The sequence below is a fragment of the Sceloporus occidentalis genome, unplaced genomic scaffold (assembly GCF_023333645.1).
Source record: "Sceloporus occidentalis isolate IW3139 unplaced genomic scaffold, rSceOcc1.0.p SCAF_9, whole genome shotgun sequence".
In the NCBI taxonomy this organism is placed as follows: Eukaryota; Metazoa; Chordata; class Lepidosauria; order Squamata; family Phrynosomatidae; genus Sceloporus; species Sceloporus occidentalis.
In genome coordinates, this window is record NW_028316989.1 from 3,057,325 (window position 1) to 3,075,548 (window position 18,224).

General features: G+C 43.8%; 1 protein-coding gene across 9 annotated transcripts in view; it reads left to right on the top strand.

The window, feature by feature from the left end:
• The window catches only part of ZMAT4 (zinc finger matrin-type 4), a 114,393-nt gene that overhangs the window by 50,582 nt on the left and 45,587 nt on the right, over nucleotides 1–18,224 (top strand). For 7 of the 9 annotated variants that reach the window (XR_016282302.1, XR_016282300.1, XR_016282301.1 and 4 more), the window contains exons 4-5: nucleotides 13,037–13,193; nucleotides 17,581–17,808. Coding sequence is in view for 5 of the 9 variants with exons in the window: in XM_089537816.1 (XP_089393942.1) it covers nucleotides 13,037–13,193; nucleotides 17,581–17,808 (385 nt within the window). In the remaining 4 variants the exon portion in view is untranslated. Of the gene's footprint in view, nucleotides 1–13,036; nucleotides 13,194–17,580; nucleotides 17,822–18,224 lie in introns of all 9 variants that reach the window. The other 2 variants (XR_016282303.1, XM_089537818.1) reach the window with 1 other exon arrangement.

Genomic DNA, 18,224 nt, shown 5'->3' on the forward strand with positions numbered 1-18,224 from the left:
AGATCCACTAAAAGTCATTGGAGAAAGCTGCAAATTGTACTTTTCCCATGTTCTCAAATTAGCAATCACAGATTTCTAGAGTTCTCTGCTTCTTCTTTTTTAGTCATCCTTGTGAGAAATGGATGGTTTTGTTTACCGCAAAAAGGAGTGAAGTGATTTTTCAAGAATATTTGATGCTCCCCTAAGACACAGGAGCTTTTCCCGATCCCCGATTTCTTCATTTGATATACAGCATCCAGGCTACAGGATGATGACGACGACAATGACAATGATTTAAAACCAGCACTATGGATTCCTAAGCTTTATGTGACTGGATTTATTTTATGCAACTGTCCCTAGCAATGTGCAGAAATTAGAGCACAAAGCCAAAACCTCTGGCAGGGTGTGATCTCCATGCAGTCATAAAATGCCAGCTGATACATTTGGCTGAGAAGAGGGCCGACAGGGCAGTAAATAACTGGTGCAGAGACACAAATCACTAAGGATGCATCCAGAAAACATCCAGAGGTAGTCATGCTGGCCATATAGCAAATCCAGTAGCATCAAAGTGCCAGGTCTCACCTTCTGCTCTGCTCTATACTCACCATCTGGCTAGAATCAACTAGATTAAATTAAATATTCCTTATCTGATCTCTCTGTGTAAGTGAGAACAAGTGGTTGCCATTCACCTGGAACTGGAACAGCCCCTTTAGCTAGGATTTCCTCTCTTAATTTCCAAACAGGATCACATGTTCTTTGTGTGAATCTGTTTGCATGTTTGAATGACAGGCTGTGAGCAACAGGGGTTGGGTTTTAATGCCTAATGATGTCAGTGGAGCCTTTTCCTAATGTCTTTTGGCCCAGAAATCTCAGGGGATGATCTTGAACTGGCAACTGAACTTGACCTGGATGGCCCAGGCAGTCCCTTCCTACTGTATAGCTGCATCTGCACTGCAGAATTGATGCAGTTCAACCCCGCTTTAATGCCATGGCTCAATGCTACGGAATTTGGGGATTTGTGGTTGTGTGAGATGTCTAGCCTTTTCTGTCGGAGAGGCCTGGTGCCACAACAAAGTAGAAATCCCACAATTCCATAGCATGGAGCCGTGGCAGTCAAAGCCGTGTCAACCTGCAGTGTGGCAGCAGCCTAGGATTCTGTAATGAGACTTTTCACTTCCAATGTAGCTCTTCAGAGAAAGGTAAAAATGGAAGCCCGTTTGTAGTTCTTGCTTCCTTTGCAGCACCTCCGATCCTTTTAAACTCCTGGTAAAACGCTGGAAATGAAGCCATGCGGCTGTGCGTTCCTTGCCATCTTTTTATTCTTCCCACACACCCTCCGACTGCCGGAGGGGCATGTTGAAGGAGAGTGCTTGCAGCCCCATAGCCTTTCATGCGCCCCTACCTCCCGCACACCTCTCAGCAACTCATTCTGAGCCTGTCTTCGCTGCTCCAGTTCATTCTGCCGGCTGTACAAGATTGCCTTTGAAGTTTCCAAACGCTCCTTTAAAAAAGAGGCTCTGTGAATTAACCGTGCGTCTAGACATGAATATGAAATCCGAGAAAGACAGACGGTTGTGGCGTTGCGGGAGAAAATTGTAACAGAATGAAACTTTAATGAATTGATGCTGTGCTAAACATACTTCTCATGCATCAAGTGTTGGGTTTGTTTGGACAAAATGGGGGTATTTTCAGGAAGGGCAGGATCTGTGTGTCTTGCCCCATATGCTGAGCCAGCAAATTGCAAGTGGCAGGTTTTTCAGGTTGTGGGCTGCTTCTGTTGACTGAGACTGGCATTTCGATTCTTTAACCCAGATTCTGACCATACTTTCCAACTGTCCCAATCTGTCTGGGACAGTCCTAATAAATCCTCTGTCATCCCACTTTTTCAGCTGTTTTTAAAAAGTCCCAGTTTCTCCTCGTCCCACTTTTGCCCTGGGTTTACACCAGTTGCTGGAATCTGAGCCCCAAGTGCAAAAGTAGTTTGCATTAATTGAATCGAAGAACCATAGAATATTGGATCTGGAAGGGATGACAAGGGATGTCTAATCCTTTTTATTTAACCCCCCATGCAAATATTTGCCTTTATACAAGTTGTACAGTTGGCCCTCCACATTTGCAGCTTTGACTTTTGTGGGTTTGATTATTTGAGGATTTAATTTAATATGTTCTCTCTAGGAATCTCTGTGGTCAACCTCTGGCAGATATTGACCATAGAGTTGTGCTGGAGGACCTAGAGATTCCTAGAGAGGTGTTCTCAAGTTAATAAAGTAGTGTTTTTTATCTGAGGTTTTTCGATATTCATGGGAGTCCTCTGCCCCTAACCCCAGCAAATGGGTCCACAGTAGATTATTCTTTAGCCACCTTGAGTCTATATTTCCCAACATTTCAGACACCAGAACATATGTGGCAAATCAACATCATACTGTGGTCAAGATGGCTAAAATTATTACTGAAGAAGGCGACACATGCAAGGAGAGGCTGCAACAGTTTGCTTTTGCCTGAGCCAAGATGTCTCCCTCTCCCTCCCTCCCATTGAGTTAAATGAGTGCAAAGTGAATTTGGACTTTGAACTCAGTTTGCAGCAATCGAAATAATCTGAGGACAAAGAGGGAAAGTGGGTGGAAGAGAGAGAAACTGGGACTTTTTGAAAACAGTTTAAAAACTGGGATGACAGAGGAGTAATCGGGTCTTTTTCTGCTAAATTGGAATATTCAGAAAGCTCATGAGTCCCAGTGTTAGGGAAAAGGCAAGCGAATAAATAAAGCTAACAGCAACAACAGACATTTTATTATTGGTGTCAAGAATGGTTAAAGCTCAGGGATGCAGGAAGTGGATCTTCCTACATGGTGGAGGAGTTTGTGCAATTTGGCATTAAATGAAGAATTAACAGCTAAGTGACAGGTTGTTAGAAGGGAAACTAGGACAGGTATGTTTATTAAGAGATGGCAGCTGCTCATTGCTTTTGTCAGCAGTGCACCTTATATTCTGAGACCCACCTTGGATTCAGTATAAACACCGTAAAGATTTGATGTGGGTTCCTTGATATTTTCCATTTTAGAAAATGAAAATTTAGGATGATTCATTGGAAAAGAAGGAAACATATATTAGTACTATACTGAAAAAATGATTCTGTTTTTCAGAGGATTTCCTTTGGATATCATATATTTGTCATATGCTGGTGCATTTATATTTGTGTCAGTATTTTGTGTTAGTGTTAGAAGTAAACTAATGTTTTTTAAAAACAACAACAACAGTATACACCACAATTTGCTCTCAAAACAAGTCTTTCTGCATTTGAAGCAAAAATGTGTATTTTGAAATGCACTTTGATGCATTTCTTTTTGAACCAAAGAACTGAGCTGGTTTGTTCAGAAAGTGTGAAAACCGGCGGATAACATTAAGTTCAAATCCACATGTTAGCCTTAGAAAGGTGGACCAGGTCAGTTCCTATGGAATTCACAAAGAACAGACTCCAGAAGCACATCCCTGGAGGAGATCCCCTCATGCTTAATGCAACCGCATGAATGATGGTTTTATTCATCGCTAGTAGATATGCCAAGGCAAATACATTCTGGGAAATGACTGTTGAATCAATCACAAGCTTTACAGGGCTGAGATTGCCTTTAGGCCATTGCATCTTTATCTGGCCTGCTATGGCCCAGGCATAATTGAGAAACAATGAGCTTCCGAGTGCATTTCATATCCATTTTGTTGGCTCCCTTATGCATCTTATGCTATCTTATGTATTGCCCCAGCAAGTCAAAAGACTTGAAGCATTTGTTGCCCAATGGAAAAGGAGACTGCTGGACAATTTGGGCATTTATCTGGGATGCTTGTTGGACAAAAGTTTCACATCTGAGCCGCAGTCAGACGGAGGGTGGCAACATGGAAGGCTCAGGAGCTGGGAGTTTTCACATTTCTTGTGAAAGATTAGGAAGAATGAAAATGAGCATCTCTGGCGATGTACTAGGGTTACCCGGGAGCATCCTTTTTAGATGCTCCCTAACCCTAGTACGTCGCCAAGATGTCAAAATGGCAGGGCTTTTTGTCTACATGGGCACCGCCATTTTGACGTGACGGCCGTGCCACGTCCACGTCCTGGCGCCGCTGCAGGGTGCTTGTGGTACCCTTTCAGTGACACTGAAAGGAGCTCCAAAACGTTTCCGCAGCCCCTTTTCCCCCTGGCTGCGGCTCCCGGGGTATCCTGGAGCATGAAGCCCTAAGGATACCCCTTTTTGCTGCTCCTCCCCAGTCCCGAAAAGCACTGTATTGGGGCCTTTGGGCTGCCACTGTGGCTGCCCTGGCCCCAATATGTGGCGCAAAAGGGCGGCTGCAGCCCACCCCAAGTTGGCGGTCTGTATCCTGCCCTAGTTAGCATAGCCTCTCCTCTCCTTGTAAATCAAGCTCTTATTGGGTTATTTGGTCTTGGTTTGGTGCCACATCTTTTCCTGCTGCAATGAAGACCACAGTTCCATGCAACAGCTTGCCAGGCCACAAAGTGAAGTTCAGAGTAAAGCAAAGCTCCACTTGCCAGGCTGCTGAGCTGAATCCTGCTCCATGCAAAAGCTTCCTGGCCTGTGAAGAAAAACTCTTCCATGCAACATTTTCTTGAGTTTTAAGAGGGGCTGCCAGATCTTGGGCCCTGGCCCAGAGTCTCCACTTTTCATGGAGTCTCTGCCCTTACCTGATGAATTAAGGCTTGTTTAAATAGGAAGATCCTATCTGCAACATAACATCCAGACATCATAATCTGCAACATAACTTCCAAACAAAGACAGAGAATCAGTTGAGAGTTTTTCATGGGTGGGCGAGAGACAGTCTGAATTTGGAGCAGGATGTAAATTTGGTTTGCCAGGAGGAGTTTCATTTTGCTTCCCATCACACATCTCTCTGCAAAAAGTAGGTTGAAGTGAAACAATGTGAGGGAAGCACGGGAGAAACAACACCCGGAGTGCGCTTGTTATGAGGCCATGCGAGTGAGAGAATCCCAGAGTGCAAACATCCTTTAAGTGTCAGGTTTTCAAACAAGCCCTTCATGGGTGGCTCTATTTGAGCGCCACGGTGGATGTCAGCCTGCGAAGCTTGCCCATTCCGTGCCACGCTTCAACTCCGCAATAACTTTGAAATGGTTCCCTAGGGCCACAGAGCAGAGTCGAGTTTGATGTCTCAAGAACAAGAGGAAAGGGAAGAAAAACAGTACATGAAAAGGGAATCTCTTTGCTAGCAAGTGTTTTAAGACTCCTGTAGCTCTGGATCGCTCTTCTTTTTTTTCCTAGAAACGCATTTCAAGTTGGAAGAATTCCTCTTCTGCGCCATCTTACTGACTGAGAGAAAAACCTGCTGAGGTGTGAATTTTTTCATAACTCAGATGGACCTAAATAGGGTTGCCAGGTTAGGACTGTCCCAGGCCAAAACGTGAGACCTAGGGAAAGACTCTTGGTGAGGGCACTGAGCTTTATGCACTTAGTATAAACCACAGTTGCTCACAAATTGTCATCAAGACACACTGAGAAAGAAGTACAGTTGGCCCTCCGTTTTTGGGGGGATCTGTCCCGGACCCCCCCCCCCCAAGAAGACTCACCAATATTCAAGCCCCATAGGCTTGGGGTGCATGCCCACGCGTGCACATGGGATGTGCGCTATGGGGGTGTGCCCCATTGGAAATAACGGAGGCCGCCTCTCTGAATATTGAAAAGCATGGACCTCAAGTCCGCCAGAAAGAAGGGGCGGCTGTATTTAAAAAACATTCCAGGTGTATCTGGTGAGGCAGGTTTTTCCATTCTCTCTGCTTTGTGATTCATACATGCATGCTACAAAATTCTGGAGACATCTGCTGTTCTCCTTGCCTGTTGTAGACAGACAGCAGCAGGATTTGAGTAGAAGATTTGCCTTTCCTAGCTTAATTTTTATTGCATTCTTTACTGCGGACATGTTGCTGCAATCCATCTGTGTTTCTCAAGTCCTTCTTCCCTTTCCTCCCAATACTGATGTTGCTAAAAAAAATTGAAGAGGAAAAGGGGCCTGGATGGTTGTAAATAGCCTTTGTAAAAAAGGAGCTTCGCCATCGGAGGCTTTGCTAACTGAGGTGTGCCTGCGTTTATATTGGTAGAGCTTCCTTCCAAGCAAACATACTTGGGGCAGATCCAAAGTGTAATGCCATGCGGATGGAGATTTAGCAGAACTGTATAGTTTCAGCAGATGCCTTGGCCATGTGTGAAAGGTATGCAGTGCTACCAAGGATTTGTTTTTAGAGCAAAGAATGTGGGATGTGATTGTTGGCACTGAAAGGGTAATAGAAACGAGGATATTTTCAAAAAGGGCATCTCAGTTTGGGGGAAAGAGAGGGGGGTGTATTTAGCAACTCTTATAAATATATGTTCCTGGTAAACCAAGCCGCAGAAAATAGTGCTGCCAGGCAAGCTAATTAAAGCCGGTGGCAACTTGTTTGCTAAAAATAGCTGGGAGGCTGCTGGACCTTTTTTGCACAGACATGTTATGCCATTAATGAAGTACCCACTGCCACATCTCATAGGCCATCAGAGTCGCATATGCTGGACCCAGCAAGAAAGCAGCCCAGCCCTTGGGCTTAGGAATGCCATTCTCTCTGCACCTTTTTCCTTGGAGTCAGTGCCATGGAGTTCTGTTAGCATTATTAGAAAAAGAGCTAGTCTGGAGGACAGCAGCCTTATTAGTCTATAGTTCCCAGGTTTATTGGTCAATAGGGTTATTTCTGTGGAAAATAGGCATGGGAGAGACATATAGAATATTTGATTGCAAGTACATGGCAGCCATACTGAATGCATTCTTTATGATGAAATCAGGAGGAATGCCAGATTCATAGGATCCAGATCTATTGGCAAAATTGAACCACCAAGACTCCTGTTTGGCTCCCTAAGGACTTATTAACCAAAAGGGTACTAAATGATCAAGCACAAAGAAACATCAAAACACAAATTGTCATCAAGTCCTCCCTGGAATAATAAAGGCTGCTTGCAGGAGGAAGCTGTACTGAGCACATGGAAGGCACCTATGTATACACATTGTGTTTCATTAATATTTAGGCATGTTTCAACCATAATGGATGGAGAAATTAATTTGCAAGTAGGCAAAATTAACAACGACCTGGGAGATGTAGTCCAAAACTATCTGCTCAATGGATGGTCCCCACTGTCCTCTAACAGTGTCCTCTTTAAAGGAGGGCATGGGACCATCCCAGAAGGATGTAGGGCTATCAATCTGTCCAAGACTCAAGGGCTAAAGAAAACATTTTCTTTTTCCTGAGCTTCAGCTATAACAGCAGCGGTGCATTGAAGTCTTTTAGTCGCAAGTCAAATCTGAAGCCTCTACCTTCAGATCTCAAGTTGAGTCTCATGTTCTTGCAAGATACTTTTAAGTCAAGTCTCAAGTTGAGTCTCAATTCTGGGAGCCAACTTTAACACACACACAAAAAGGAAGCAAGGTGCTTTTCTTGGATGGGAACAGAAAACATATTAAGCAATGGGCTTGAGTTGGGAGTTGAGGTCTGCTTGGCAATCTGTTGCTGTTATGTATCAGAGGAACCTTCTCAAGCTTTCCAAAAGCTTTAGAAGGAACCTTCGGACTCAGGATCATTGATGGCTTCTGTTTCCTTTTGAGAAATGCACCCCATGCTCTGGGGACAGGCCTTGCCTTCTGCTCCAAGTGAATGACACCAACAAATCTGTCGCTAGAAATATACAAATTGCATGTCGAGTTGAGTCAGTGCACCATTTATTGCCGAGTTGAGTCCAAGTCAAGTCATGAAGGCAACTTGAGTCTAAGTCCATTTACTCTAGTTTACATCATTGTTCCAAATGCAGCACCCCACACATTCCTTGGGGATTTGTTTCCCATAACAACAAGATTTGCCCTACAACTTTGTGCTGCTATCATTCCAGTATATACAGCATGGAGAAACAGAGAGAGAGCAATCCAGGTCCCAGCTTTCTCTCTCTTTAATATTCTCCCTCCTTTCCTCCCTTAGGGACACTTTTCTCACAATTGTGCCATAACAGTTCCCTTTTTCTCACCTGAATGTGTTCCTTTCATTGATTTTGCTATTTGGGGCTTCAGCCTGAGGTATTAGCAAGTGCATCATTTGCACATGTTGGTGGTTGTTGCTTTTTTAAATTGTACCAGGCAGATCATAAAACACAAGAGGCTAGAAAATGTGAAGAAGGGGAGAGTTCCTCGAAAAAGACTTCTTGGTAGCTTCACATAAATTCCACCTTCAAGGGCATACAACTACAAGTTACCTTAAATGCTGGAAACAACATATCCATACCTCTCAACTTTCCTGATTCGGCAGGGACAGTTCCCGTTAATCTTCTGTCACCCCAAATTTTCAGCTTCTTTTAAAATGTCCCCATTTCTCTCTCTTTCTCCCACAGTCCAAATGGTTGGGAAGCATGTTTTTTGAGTGTTGAAAAACCCTGTCTAGAAGAATTTTATACTGAAAGGACTTTTCACAGTTTGGGACTTATTCGGCGCAAAATTCGCACGTGGTTGTTTTGCACCAAAGGTTACATATTCTGTTCAGGAAACAGCATCTTTGATATGGAAAATCATATTTCAATACAGAAATATTAATTCGTGTGCAGAAAGTGCTGTTCTTTGTACAGAAAATGCTGTAATTGGGGATTTAGTCTGCGTAACATTCGCGTATAGTTGATTTGTACAGAAAGCAGCATTTTCTGCTCATGAATTAATATTTTTGCACTGAAATATTATTTTCCACACCAAAAATGCTGTCCTCTGTGCAGCAAATACTGTTTGCTGCACAAAACTGCCATGTGTGAATTTTGTGCAGATGTTCAAAGGCAATAAGTCTGCTTATCAAAAGTCAGTTTCCTTGGGATCAGACTCATCCATAGGAAGATTCCTTTTGTTACAGTAGTGAAGACTCTAGTATTAATATATGTAGTGTGCCACGAAGCCATTGCCTTTGTTCATACCTTGGTTAATCATTTGAAACTTGTAAATATAATTCATTTCGGATGTTTCTCATCAACTTTACATGGCTATTGAGCCAGCACGGTATACTGGTTTGAATACTGGACGCTGACTCTGGAGGCCAGGATTCGAATCCCAGCTTGGCCGTGTAAACCCATTGGATGGCTTTGAGCAAGCCATATTCTCTCAGCCTCAGAGGATGGCAGTGGCAAACCTCCTCCGAAGAAACCTGCCAAGAAAACCCTGTGATGAGGTTGCCATAAGTTGGAAACAACCTGAAAGCACCCAACAACAGCAACCATCTCAGGGGGCTGTTGTTGGTGGTGTTTTTAAGAGTCGACCCTGTTCTATTTGCGTGTGTGTGTGTACTGCTACAACTCCCCAGGTCTCCCCATCCTTGTTTCTCGGTGGCTCCATTTTGTCCCCAATCTTGTCGGCACTCAGCACCTGATTTTGCTATTAGAGAGAATGAGCTACTTCCGTGGAAACCCTTGGCTTTGGCGGTTCATCATTGCCGACGTGAGATTGATCCCCGTGGCCTGTAGCTATTGCCTCTGCAATCTGCTGTCAACCCTATTATCTGCTCATAAAGGTACTACAAGAAAATTGTTGGGAGACCGATCAAGACGTGCCAGATGTGCACTTGAAATTCATGGCCTCCTTCGAAGGCGGCCGCTTTGGTGATGACTGAAGGTAGCTGAGCCCGGCATAAGAAGCAGGGCTGCTTAATGCCGAAATTTCACAGCTGATGTGCGAACACTTCTAAAAACGCACAAAGAGCAGAGATTCTATCTGATGAGGAGCAGAGATTAAAAGACGTTGCCCTACTTAGCGCTGGGGAGGGAGAGAGAGGGAAAAAGGAGATGGATATGATTTATTTTACAGTCAATACATCAGAGGAAGTAACACAGTAGGGGTGGAAGAGTAATTTAGGTTAAAAAAGCTTGAGTGTAGAGAGCTAATGATTATAAATGGAACGTTAATTAATTTGGCTTTGAAATTAGTCCGGGGGTGGGGTGGCTTTGTGATTTCTTCAAGCAATTCATAGGAATCAGTCGGTGGGTTTCCAAACAGGGGAGGTGGATCCCTCATATCTGCCGAAAGGTAGGACCAGTCCTGGTTTGGACGCTGCATCAGCCCTAGCAACAGAGCTTGGAAACATTACTTTTCTGGTATACAACTTCCAAGATTACACACACACACACACACACACACACACACACACTGTGGCCATGTTATTCTGGGTGGAGGGTCCTCAGATGTGAGGTTCAACAAAAGTATTTCCCCCAACCCTTGGGTTTCTCTCCTTCCCTCCCCAGTGATTCTACACCTTTCTATTTTACATTTTACAGCATAAGGCTTAAAAAAGTCACAAATCTTTTTTGTTAGGCTTGGTAAATATTCATGGCACACGGATCAAGTCTTCTTGGTGTGTTTGTCCTCCAAAAGTGTGAGCTACACTGCAACGGAAGGCTAATATGGCTGCATGCACTTTTGGCTGGAAGTGTGGTGTGTGTGTTTGCTTCACATTTATGGCAATGAATGATATTTATTGGTATTTTAATCTGGCCAAGAGGCCATTCTCTTTGCTTGAAGGGTTCTCTTCAGGGTTTCAGTAGAAATTCATGACTGTTCCAGATTAGGCCATGTTTATGGAACAAGAAGATTGAAATAACAGAAATATGCTAAACCAAGATGTTGGCATCTTTAGTTAACAAAGAACTTTATGTAACAAAGAAGCCCCCATATGACATTGGGGTCTTTAGTTAAGAACTGAAGCTCAACACCAAAAATTCAGGGTCGATCTGGACAGGGCATATATTGCTAAGGTTTGCAGTATTTGTAGCTGTAGTTTTGCTTTGAAGAACTGGATGATGTTCCCTTCATCCCAGGGCATTTTCTGAGAACCCCAGGGAGAAACGGCACCTTCTCACCCGTTGCAAGGTTCTCCTTTGGTTCTCCTGTGACTCAGAATAGAGTGGGGGAACTTCATTCCACTTGCTGAAAAGGTATGGGAGATTATGCTGCTCCCTGTTAAACCATCATCAGCCCTACTTGGATGCAGAGATGGAAACATCAGTGATGGAACCTTCAAGGAACATTAACAATGGCCTTCCATTGCTAATGTTCCTTGAAGGTTCCATCACTGATGTTCCCATCCCTGCATCCAAGTGGACAATCTCTCCCAGTACCTTCCACATCTTTTGTTGGTTCAGATCGACCCTGAGTTGTTTTCAGGGCTATTTTGCAGGTGGATGCAACTGTCTCCAGAACCACAGGCAGGAACAACAGTGTTAGGTCCTCTAGCTGTTCCTCTTGAGACCTTCAGTTACTTCCTTCCCTTGAAGGACAGAGCTATCTTGTTCTACGAAGCATGCCTTACACCTTCTAAGCTCACCGGCTGCCTTCAGATGTGTTGAAGAGCCTCCTTCCCCTCTTTGCCATTGCTATCGTTCAGGGAAAGTCCAGCCCCCAGTCCACTCATATGTCCACTTCTGTATATGCAATGGATGAAGCACCACTTTGTTCTGGCCTACAGAAATGACAGGCTGGACCCACTGACTTTAATCCTCCATCAGTTGGTGAAAAAGATTCGCACCCTGGTACCTGGGGAGAGGAGGATCTTGACAAATGTGTGAGTTTCCCACAACTGCATATTCAATATTGTCCTAATTTATGACACAAGGTGTGAATTGCCACCTGGGCTTTGAGTCCCCACACATCCCAGCACCGTAATGGAGAGATATGTGAGTATTTTTATTGGCTTTGGCAGTCAATTCTGGCCTCGCGGAAATTTCTGGGAGCACTAAAAAGCCATTTATACATGCATTAGAGGGTTCAGAAGGATTCTGCTAATGACTGATTAAATTTATTAGTTACTTGTCAGAGGTACAGATGTTTCATTTACAACCTGTTTGGTCTTGTCCATCTCATGTGAGAAATGGACTATAGGGGATGAAATCTAGGATAATAGAGCATACGTATTAGTTATCTATTTCCATTTTTCGTAAGATCACCACAAACAGTCTCCAGGTGCAATAGTTCTTCACAAGTTTATGAAACCCTTTCAGAAACCTGAGGCCTTTGAATAGAGCATAGGAAAGTTGTTGTTGTTGTGCACCTTCAAGTGTCTTCTGACTTACGATGAACCTATCATGAGGTTTTGTTGGCAAGAGTTGTTCAGAGGAGTTTTGTCATTGCCATCCTCTGAGGCTGAGAGACTGTGACTTGCTGAGCTGGGAATCAAACCCTGGTCTCCAGAGTCCTAGTCCAACCTTCAAACCATTACCTAGTGCTGGCTCATGGGAAAGTTATTGTGTGGCATTCTACTCCCAGAATCCCCCAGCCTGCATGGCCACTTTCTTTAATAACCTCCCCAAGTTCTAGTTTATGTAAAGTGTGGTAGCAATGATGCAATAAATGGATCCTAGAGCAAATCAAGCCTGAACTCTACCCAACGTCAAGATGACTAAACTGAGGCTGTTGTACTTTGGACATATCATAAGAAGAGAAGACTCCTTAGAAAAGATGATAATGCTTGCTAAGTTAGAAGGCAGTAGGTAAAAAAGGAAGGTCCCATGAATAAAACCAATCTAAGAAGCCACAGCCCTGAGTTTGCAAGGCATGAGCAGGGCAGTTAATGACAGAGTGAGATAGAGATATTTCAGGCTGCATCCACGCTGCAGAAATAATGCAGTTTGATACCGCTTTAACTGCCATGGCTCCATGCTATGGAAGTCTGAGATTTGTATGTTATTGTGGCACTACAGCTCTCTCAGAGAGAAGTCTCTCGCATGAAGCAGTAGCACTTAAAGCCATGTCAAACTGCATTAATTATGTAGTGTGGATGCAGCTTCATTCATAGGGTCTCCATAAGTCGAAGTCAACTTGATGGCAGTTAACCACAACAATGATGAGCATGGACATGGAAAGCAACAGCTATCCAGGTGATTTCAGCTAAAATAGATCCCTTAACCCTGGAGTCCCTTGAAGTCTGGCCTGAAGATCTGATATCACTGTTCTTAGGGTACAGCTTTCTGGCTTGTCTCTTAGCTATCCTCCTTGGTTCTTCTTTCTCCTCCTTCAGGGCAGCGACGACGACCCGGTGGATAAGAACAAATGCTGTACGCTCTGCAATATGTCCTTTACGTCGGCCGTCGTGGCTGAGTCACACTATCAAGGGAAAATTCACGCCAAAAGATTAAAACTGTTGCTTGGGGAGCAGCCATCTTTAAAGACCACAGGTAGGTCCAGAGATATCAACGCATCTCTTGAAAAAAAATGCAACAGAGTGATTTGGTTTTGGGGCAGGTTTCTGCTTGAGATCGGTACTGAGGAGAAGCAGGAAAGCCCAGAGCTACAGTCCGTCTTGCCTTGGCTGATTTGGGAGTACGAAAACGTACAGCGGAGGAAACGTCCCAAACAAAAGTAAAACCCCGTTGCTATCTTTGCTGTGTCAGGCTTTTTGTTTTGGGATAGTGCCATGGGTTTCTTTTATTGCCACTGATCGGTCCCAAACCTAGGACTTGTAGGAAATATTGGTATTTATATTAAGCTGCCCCAGTGCAATATGAAGATCTGGTATGAAACAGTTTGTCCTGTGAATTGTGGCATCTAGTTTTTTTTTTTTTGGGGGGGGGGTGTTCTGTAGTTGAAAAGAAAATGGGAGGGGGCATATTTATTTATGCATTTTCAGTATTTAAACCCAAGCCTTCAACCATAATGTTTCCCAGGGTGGCTTGCGATGACTTAGTTTGACAGGTCCCTGCCCACAGGCTTATAATCTAAATGAGACATGACACACAAGGAAAAGGAGATGGTGGGCTGGGAATTAGGTTCAGCAGTTCCTAGTTGCTTTCTTTTCCCTCGGAGGTTGCAGAGGAGGAATTGGAAAGAAAGGAAGGACTCTGGGGCCCAGGCATGATGGAGCCATTATGCCTGACTGCTTTTCTCTCCATCAAAGACCAGAGCAATGGCAATTGGAATATGAAGGATGAGATTCTCGCATGCACCCAAAATCCACTCTCTGCCCATCCCTGAGATAATCCCAGAGAAGCAGCAGGTTGGGAAATTCTGTTGTAGATCATCAGCCCATTCACCAAGCTTACTCAACCGTTCCGCCGCTTAAGTAGTAATTCTCCTTTTTCATATTTTCTGCATATTGGCTTGTATGTTGGAAATGGCTTCTGTCCCCGCTGGCTACATGTAACTGATTTTGGAACTGCCTTTAATTGACAACGCAGCAAATACATTTCTTTTTTCCTTCCGGCACTCGCATGGAGTGGAATATCATTTTGCTCTTAACTTAGCAGCAGCAATGGAGGGGGAAATGGGGGGAGGCCTGGTTTATTTTAACCAAAGTGTTCTTTGGTTGGTTGGCCTCTTGAATTTTGCCTGACGTTCTTGTTGCTGCCAGTCACACTACGTTGCGGCTTCCGCAATGCACACCCCATTAACTTTCACATTTAAAAAGTCAAATGTCGGTGGCAGATAATTTAGCCCTCTGATTGTTTGCTTAACTGTAAAGATCTTTGCAAACCGCAAACAGGCAGAGGGCTGACTTTTTCACCATAGTGATAAATTGAAAACAGGAGAAGAGATTCTGCAAAGTGATTCACAACAGAATAGTGACATAACTTACAGGAAAGAGGATCTTCTGTTTCTTACTAGTGGCAGCCAACTTGACTGTCGAGTTGCATTGGAGCAATGCATATCCTCCAACATTTTGGAGATGAAAACTGGCATGCATCCAAGCAACATCAGAGTGTAGTCAAGATGACAAAAAGTTATTAATTAAGAAGAGGATACAAGCAGTATCCTCTTCTACAGAGTCTGTAGTAGTTTGCTTTTGCCTGCTTCTACTGGGAAGGGCAAGATGCCACCTCCTTTTTCTCCTTTCCATCCTGCTGAGTTAATAGAATGAAACTACTGTTGCACTTTGAACTGCAACTCAAGTAAGCTGAGCATAAAAGGGAGAAAGTGCTCAGAGAAGAGAGAAGCTGAGACATTTTAAAGCAGCAGAAAAATGGGATGTCAGAGAGCTAATGGGAATGGTCCCTTCCAAACCAAGATAGTTGGCCATGGAAATCCCACTGGGTGACATTGGGCAAGTCATATTTTCTCAGCCTTGGAGGATGGCAATGGCAAGCCCCTTCTGAAGAAACTTGCCAAGAAAACCCATGATAGGTTTGCCTTATGGTTGCCATAAGTTGGAAAGGACTTGAAGGCACACAACAACAAAGGAAAAGAGGAAAACCACATCACGGGAAGATAAACTTCATCAAGAAAGGCACAGCCTTGAATTTGCAAGATCTTAACTTAACTCTTGATAACAGGGCATTTTGGAGAGCTTTCATTCATAGATCCACCTTAAGACATAGCAAATAACAACAATGAATTAAGAGGTAAAAAAAAATCTGTTTCCATCAAAAGTAAGTTACCTTTCTAGTGCAATGCAATATACGTTCTGAAGTTGCTCTCAGCTACGTCAAACTATGCTGTCCCACTCTCCTTCAGGGCAACGGCAAACCAAATAACAAGGAAGGGCCTGGACAGCAGAGTGAAATCTTCCGCTTTATAGCCCCAGGCATTGCAAACCAACATGTCCAATGTGCTGCCTGACGATAAAACTCCGGCTGTTTTTACAGATGCGTAACAATAATTGTTTATTTACGAGGTGCCAGACACCCAAAGGCTCCTTCTGCAGTTTCTACAAATAATCCATGAGGCGCTGGAGGGGAAAAGGGGAGAATGGGGGCCATTTGTTTTCTTTAAACTGTCAGAAAATATATATTGCTTGGCACCAGGTCCCTTTTTGTTCCTCTCGAATGGCTGTCTGCAGTGACCACTTGCATTCGGCAGCCTGTCTAAGAGGGAGAAAGCCTGGGGCTGGGTGCACAAGGGTGAAGAAGGAGCCGATGAAGCATGAAACACCCTTTTGGGGTGGAGGAACCCTGCACAAATCAGCCTGGATGTTTCAAGCTGGGTAAAGGGATGCCCTTCTTCACCAAATACACGATGCAAAACAACCATGGATGAATTTTGTGCAGAATACATCTCAAACTGCGAATATTCTCATCGGTCCAGGATTCTTTTTGCCAGGATTTCTGGATTAGAGAGGCATTTTTGACACTGTTTTGAATATTTCGGAGTATCTTCTCCATCCCTGTATAGCAAAGAGAAAGGACACAGGCTGTTGTTATTTCAGCTTTGTTCCTGGTTGTGTCCATGACCCAGGATTCAGAAATTCAAGGCACTTGTGACATTGTTTTACAAGCCTTTCCTTTTTCTTTCTCATTTTGAAAACATCTGCCATAGCAACAACAGTTATTACAATGAGTAGAGAAAGCCCTTGGTTTCTGGACAAGTTGAGTACAAAGGGATGAAGGTCACTGGAATGGAAGAGTCAATGGTGCTTTAGAGAAGAAAACCTTCCATCATTTCGCTGCTGAATGCTCCAAGGAGCTAATTTTCCTAATGTGCTTTGGTCTCACTAACAGAAAAGATCGTCTTTCTTCTGCGCTGCATTGCAAAATGGGACTTCAGAAACCACAATAATTGGGTGGGGAAAACTTACTATCCGAAACACTAGGTACTTTCAAAGATTCTCCCTAAACTCAGAGAGAAAGAAGGAAGTGACAAGTTATACATAGTTCCAGTGGAAGGAAAGGGTCCATTTCCCTGGAGAAACCTTTGAGGTTGCATAACTATGCATGATCTATATCTTGTGGTTCCCTCTCCCTTGCATTGAGGTTTGGGGGAATCGTATAATTAAGGCTCCATCACCTTGAAGTTCCCTCTAGATGCCGTCTCATTAACGCTCAAATGGAATGAGGTTTCAGATTATCAGATTCAAGCTGCGGAGGAATATATATATATATATATATATATATATATATATATATATGCATTTATTTGAAATTGAATCTTCATTTGCCGGAAGCCAGGGTTTGGCTAAGCCCTGATAAATATTCTGACCTTCCCCTCCCCATGAAATTTTCTTGCAGTCCACAAATTTCTGACCGCAATTCAAACTGCAGCTCATTGTGGAGAAATACAGTTTATGTCTCCAAAGAAAAGGGGAAGGCAAAGGGACCAAGGGAATGCAAACACAGCAAATGGAAGACTTCTAGGGGTGAAGGGTTTTCAGTGCCCCACTCTTGAGAATGCTAGAAATTTGGGGACTGGGTTGCCTTAGGGTCGCCATAAGTTGGAAACGACTTGAAGGCACACAACAACAGCAATACCCTAATATTCTCCCATGCAGCTGCAACCCTGCAGAGAATATCCATTGAGAAGCTGTGACATACACAGTAAACAGTTTAACTTAAAATATCCTGCCCTTCCCTGCAGACTTAAGCAAAAGTCAGCTGCTGCAGTGTCTCCTAGCTTATATGTGTTTCCTCATTAATAACTTTTGCCATCTTAACTGCACTCTGATGTTGTCTGGCTACATGAGACCCAGATTTTAACTGTTGGATAGTATGATTCAGTTTCTGTTCCTTCAAGGGTCAACTGCTCATTGCATGTGCAACACTTTTTGCCTCTTGGAAGCCTCAGCATTCCATGTTGTAATAGGAATAACCATATTGGTGTCTGGCCATGCTTCCACTTCATTCTTTCCTTTTACAGAGACCAACCTGAGTTCCCTAAAGCAGCCCCACGTGGACAGCTCTCCCATGGTGTCTCCTCCCCATCAGAGAAGAGACTCCGACAGGTACTGCCAGCTCTGTGCAGCATGGTTTAACAATCCAATGATGGCACAACAACACTATGACGGCAAAAAACACAAAAAGAACGCAGCCCGGGCTGATTTACTAGAGCAACTAGGGAAGACGCTGGACCTAGGAGAGTTAAGAGGTAGGAGACATTGGTACGTTAAAGTCATCACTGATGGAAGCCATTGCTTGGTGCTTTAATGTAATGAATACAGGCATCCTGTTGTATCGCTGGGGAATGAGAGAACACTTAGGCCTAGGACAGTGGCTCCCAAATTTTGGTCCTCCAGTTGTTTTGGACTTCAGTTCCCAGAAGCCATAGCCAGCTTGGTCAAGAGGGAAGAATTCTTGGAACTGGAGTCCAAAACATCTGGAGGACCACTGGCCTAAGATGTATCCACACTGCAGACTTAAAGTAGTTTGACACTGTTTTATCTGCCATGAGTGAGATCTGAGCAGGGCTGTGAAAAACAGGGTGTCTTGGTGTTACTCAAAATTCTGGGGTCCCAGGAAGGCACCCACAATTTAATATTTTCAGGGGAATTTTATTAGCTGAAT